Source organism: Penaeus vannamei, chromosome 32 (genome assembly GCF_042767895.1).
Source record: "Penaeus vannamei isolate JL-2024 chromosome 32, ASM4276789v1, whole genome shotgun sequence".
Lineage (NCBI taxonomy): Eukaryota > Metazoa > Arthropoda > Malacostraca > Decapoda > Penaeidae > Penaeus > Penaeus vannamei.
Genome location: NC_091580.1, coordinates 22,383,498 through 22,388,867, shown reverse-complemented (window position 1 = coordinate 22,388,867; position 5,370 = coordinate 22,383,498). Strand labels below are relative to the sequence as shown.

The window sequence follows — 5,370 nt, the reverse complement described above, 5'->3', positions numbered from 1 at the left end:
AGACCCCTTCCCTTCACCTCCCCTCCCCTCCCCTCTTTCCCCCACCCCCTTTACCCAGTCCAATGTCATATTGAAACGTCAACCTTTCTCTCTCTCTCTCTCTCTTTCTCTTTCTCTTTCTCTCTTTCTTTCTCTCTTTCTTTCTCTCTCTCTCTCTCTCTTTCTCTTTCTTTCTTTCTCTCTTTCTTTCTTTTTTCTTTCTTTCTTTCTTTCTTACTCTCTCTTTCTCTCTTTCCTCCTCCCCCTCCAGCCACCTCTCTATTTACCTTCCCCCTTCTTCTACTCCCCCCCCCCTTTCCTCTTCCCCCATCCTCAACCCGCTCATATTCCCCCCCCCCCCCTCTTCTCTCTCTCTCTCTCCCTCTCTCTTTCTCACCTCCCCCTCATTCTTTCCCCCTCTCTTCCCCTCGTCGCTCTCTCTCCCCCTCCCCAGCCCCCTCCTTCTTCCCCCTCCTCTCCCCCCACCCCGCCTCTCTCTTTCTCACCTCCCCCTCTTTCTCTCTCCCCCTGTCCCCCCCCCTCTCTCCACCCCCACCCCACTCCAAGCTCTCTCCGGGTTGCTATTGATCCAGCGAGTACATACATCTCTTTACATGCTCTCTATCTCTGTCTCCCTCTCTCTCTCCACCTCTCTCTGTCTTCCTCTCCTTCTCGCCTTCTTTGCGGCTTCCTCCGTGCCTTCTGCGAATCGCAAGTGAGATGGCCAAGGCCGCAGGTTTTAAGGTGAGCTTGGCCATAGCTGGCACCTGGCCCACGGGAGGAGGGCGTGCGCGAGGCTGGCCAACGCGGCTGTATACTGCTGCCGTTCCGTCGACCTCCGCCCGGTCTGCCGCCTCTTCGGTGGCTTCGGACGCGCCCCCTTCTGCTCCCCTCCCGTCCCTTTCCCCTCCCTCCCCTCCCTTCCCGTCCTCCTCCTTCCTCCTCCGTCCCTATTCCGAGTCCTCCTTCCCTACCTACCCTCCCTTCTCTCATTTCCCTACTCTACCCCTCTCCCTCCCTCTCTCCTTCCCTAACTTCCCTACTCTCTCCCTCACTTCCCTACTCTCCCTCTCCCTCCTGCCTTCCTTACCCTACCCTCCCTACTCTATCCCTCACTTCCCTACTCTCCCTCTTCCTCCTTCCCTACCCTCCCCTCCCTACTCTCTCCCTCTCCCCCTCCCTCCCCACCTTCCCTACCCTCCCCATCCCCTCTGACTCCCTCCCCTCGTTGAAATCTCAGGTGGTTTTACCTCCCATGGAAGCGGAGATGGAGAGTGCAAGCTGACGGAAACACGATGCTGCTGGATGACACCTCCTTCCCCTCCTATGCCCTCCTTCGCAGATTTTTTTTTTTTTTTCATCTTCTTCTTCTTCTTTTCTTTTCTTTTTTCTTTTTTTTCTGTTTTTCGCGCGGTTGACTTTCCTCTTTCTTCTTGCGATTTCGTGCGGTTGGGTTCCTAAAGGGGAAGGGGGGTTGGGGAGGGGAGGGGTGTTAAGAGGGAGGGGGGAGAGGGTGCTCTCGATATACTACTTTCAGCCAACCTACTACTTCTCCCCCAACCCCCGGGCTCCACTCTCCCCCCCCCCCACCCCCTTCCCCTTCTTCCTCCTCCTCCTCCTCCTCCCCCGTGACCCACCTTCCCCCCGGTGACCTAGCTCCGCCCCCCCCTCCCCCCCTCGCCCCCACCCCGGCCCAGTTTCCCTTATTCCTCGGTCGGCCAATCATCGAACACTCGAGGAACGTTATGCGATCTCCGTCCGGGATAGATTTGTGGCGGGCGTGTCGCATGCGGGCGTGCGGGCGTGCGAGCGAGGCATCGGGGCGGCGGGCGGGCGGGCGGGCGGGCAGGGTACCGCAGTGCCTGGCTGGCGCGGCGTGGCTGCCTCGCCGGGAGACTCCGTCCGCGCCACCGCCAGTCGGAGTCGTGCCTCTGCACAGCGCGGCTCGCCCCTCCACCGCCTTCGCACGCGCCCGCCGCCCACCGCAGCTCTCTCTTCTTTACTTCGCGCCCGCGGCTCCGTGGGCGTCCTCGAGCTCCTGTCGCCCCGGCGGGAGCGGAAAGCCCCGAGGGCGTGAGGGAGGCAGTGCCAGACAAGCGCCTCCGGAGTGAAGGGCGGCCCGAGCATGGTGCAAGGGTGCCAGTGCCAATAAAGAAACACAAGTGCCTGGAAGCAGCCTGAAGGTGGGCGTGAGTGCCGCCATGAAGGGCGGAAGGCAGTAAGCCTACAAACCAACGCCCGTGTCGCTCGCAGGGAAGGCGGGTCCTGCAGCAGGAACCATGTCCGCCAGCGGTCTCCTCCTTCGGCCGTGGATCTCCGTGGCGATTGGTGAGTCCTTCTGAGCCACGCCAGGCCCTCCCCCCCCCTTTTTTTCCTTCCCCTTTCACCCCCCCCCCTTTTCCTTCCCCTCTCACCCCCCCCTTTTCCTTCCCCTCTTCAACCCCTCTCACTTTCACCCCCTTTTTTCCTTCCCCTCTCACCCCCCCTTTTCTTCCCCCTCTCACCCCCCTTTTTCCATCCCCCCTTCCTCCCTCTCACCCCCACCCCCCCTTTCCCCACCCCCTCTCATCTCCCCCTATTTATTCCCTCCCCCCATCTTTTGAATCACCCTCTCACCCCCCCCCCTTATTTCCCCCACCCCCTCAGCTTCCTTCCTTCCCCCTCCACTACCCCCACCCCCTCTACCCCCTCCCTATACTACCCCCGCCCCCTCTAGCCCCACCCCCTCTACCCCCACCCTGTACTACCCCCGCCTCCTATTGCCCCCCCCCCGGACCCCCTAAGAGCCTACGGTGATCACTCACTTTAATCTGATCATCTCTTGATTTATCTGATTTATTAAATCTCTACAGCGGATTCTGTGATTTGTGCCATGCCTGCTTCGGCGCCCTATCTTCCTCTTGTTCTTCTTATTCTTTCTTTTTCCTTTTTTCGGTTTGTCCCTTTTCCCTTGTTCTTCCTTTTTTGTGGTCTTTCTTTTTTTCTATTTTTTCAATATTTTTTTATTTTTTATTTTCTTTCTCGTTCTTCTCGTTCTACTTCTTGTCTGTCTCTTCTTCAGTTTCCCTTTTCCTTTTCATCTGACTTCTTTTTCTCCTTTTCCTTTCCCTTCTCTTCCTTCTCTTTCTGTTCTTTCTCATTCTCCTTTCCCTTTCTCCTCCTTCTCCTTTTGCTCCTCTTCCTCTTTCTGTTCCTCTTTCTCTCGCTGCTCCTCTTCCTCTTGCTTTCTCTCCTTCTCCTCCTTCTCTATCTGCTCCTCTTTCTCTTTCTGTTCCTATTTCTCATTCTCCTTCCCCATTCTCCTCCCTCTTTCTCTGCTCCTCTTCCTCTTTCCCCTTCGCTTTCTCGTCCTTCTCCTCCTTCTCTCTCTGATCCTCTTCCTCTTTCTGTTCCTCTCTTCCATTCTCCTTCCCCTTCTCCTCCCTCTCTCTCTGCTCCTCTTCCTCTATCCTCTCCTCTTCCTCCACCTTCTCTTCCTTCTTCTCTTTCTGCTCCTCTTCCTCTATCCTCTCCTCTTCCTCCACCTTCTCTTCCTTCTTCTCTCTCTCTCTGCTCCTCTCCCTCTTTCTCCTCCTTCTCCTCCTCCTTTTTCGTATCCCCTTCCTTCTCTAGTCACGTGTTTCGAGAGCGATCAAGGCCAAGAGACGGAAAACAAATGCTAATCGCGACCCATTATGGTGTCCTAGAAAACAAAATCTTTTCTCAGCTTCACGATCCCTAATTCCCCAAGGTCACTGGAGGCCTCTCTTCCCCTCCTTCTCCCTCCTCCCCCTCCCCCTCCCCTCCTCTAATAGCCCTATCCTTCTCCCCTTCTTTCTCCTTCTTCCCCCTCCTCCCCCTCCTCCTTCTACTCATTCTCCCCTATTCTGATAGTCTGTTCTTCTATTTTCGTTTCCCTTATTTCCTTGCTCTCGTATCTCTCTTTCGATCTCTCTTCTTCCCTCTCTCTCTCTCTTCTCCCCTCTTTCTCCCTTCTTACTTCCTTTTCTCTTCCTCCTCCCTCTCTCTCTCCCCTCTCCCTTTCTCTCTTTCTTTCTCTTTCCCTTCTCTTTTCCTCCTCCCTCTCTCTCTCTCCTTTCTCCCTCTCTCTCCCATCTCCCTCTCCCTTCTCCCTTCCTCCTCTCCCTCTCTCCCCTCTTCTCCCTTTTCTCTCCCTTCTCCCTCCCCCCCATCTCCGCTGTCAAAGGCCGCCCCACCGAACATTGATCTCACCAACTTGCCAAGAAAAAATGATAATAGAGATGAATCATTTTGCGATCTGTCGTGGCGAGCGGGTGGGAGGGAAGTGGGGAAGGGGGTGGAAAGGGGGGGGAGGAATCCTTCATGCCCCCCCCCCTCTCCTCCCCCGCCCCCATACTCCCATAATATCCTCTTTTTTTCTTTCTTTCCCCTCTCCCCTTCTCCTTTTTCTCTCTTCTCCCTCCTTGTCCCCTCTTTCCCTTCTTCTCTTCTCCCTCCCTCTCCTTTCCTGCTCTTCTTCTCTTCTCCCTCCCTATCCCCTCCTCCTCTTCTTCTCTTCTCCCTTCCGCTCCCCTCTCTTCGGAAATGATAAGACCGGTCGATAACGCTAACAGTTATGAGATAGCAGGGCGAAGGGAGAAGGACGGGCGGGGGGGGGGGGGGAAGTCCCATTAGTTTGCCATGCTGTTCTTTCGCGGAGAAACAGCATCTCTTGTCTTATTTATTTGTCCTGTGAGTCGTTATTACCACGTTATTCCGACTAAAATCTGCGTTTATTTGCGCTATTTCTAAAATAGAAATAAAAACACATACTCATCCTATTATAAACAAAAAAAGAAGACACATGCTTATCCTATTACAAAAGCAAAACAAATCCCTGTCTCTACAACAAACACAAAACATATATTCTAATCCTATTTCAAAAAAAAGAAAAAAGAAAAAGAAACACACACAAAATACACACTCACCCTATTTAGAAAACAGAACAAAAAAACATCTCAACAAACAAACAAAAAAACTCCGTAATAAAGCGACTTTTAACGGGCACCCAATAACAAAAGCCAGCGCCATTGCAGTCCACGTTGTTATTGGGATAACCCCGCGCTCTCTAACTGTATCGATACGGATAAGTAGCCGTTGATGGCCTGATTGTGTTTCCCGCGTTCGGAAATAGCGTGGATGTTTTTTGTTGTTGTTGTTGTTGTTTTTTGGGGGGAGGGTTGATTTATCTGTTTGGGTTTTGTTATTGTTTGGATTTTTTCTTTCTTTTTTTGGGTTCTGATTTGGATCGGTGGTCGTTGATGTTCCGCGGGCTCAAAATGTGTTTTCCTTTTTTTTTCTCTCTAGGGGGGAGTTGTTACTATTGTTGTTGTTTTTTGTATTCTTTGGATGAATTATTCAGGCTTGTTGTTATTGTTATCCTATTTTTAT

General features: G+C 53.3%; 1 protein-coding gene across 1 annotated transcript in view; it reads left to right on the top strand.

Moving 5' to 3' along the window:
- Nucleotides 1-1,831: 1,831 nt before the first annotated feature.
- qvr (protein quiver) overlaps nucleotides 1,832-5,370 on the top strand; it is a gene marked incomplete in the record, with an annotated part of 121,003 nt that continues 117,464 nt past the window's right edge. Inside the window, 1 exon segment of the mRNA XM_070144805.1 lies at nucleotides 1,832-2,307. Within this exon segment, the coding sequence (XP_070000906.1) occupies nucleotides 2,259-2,307 (49 nt within the window).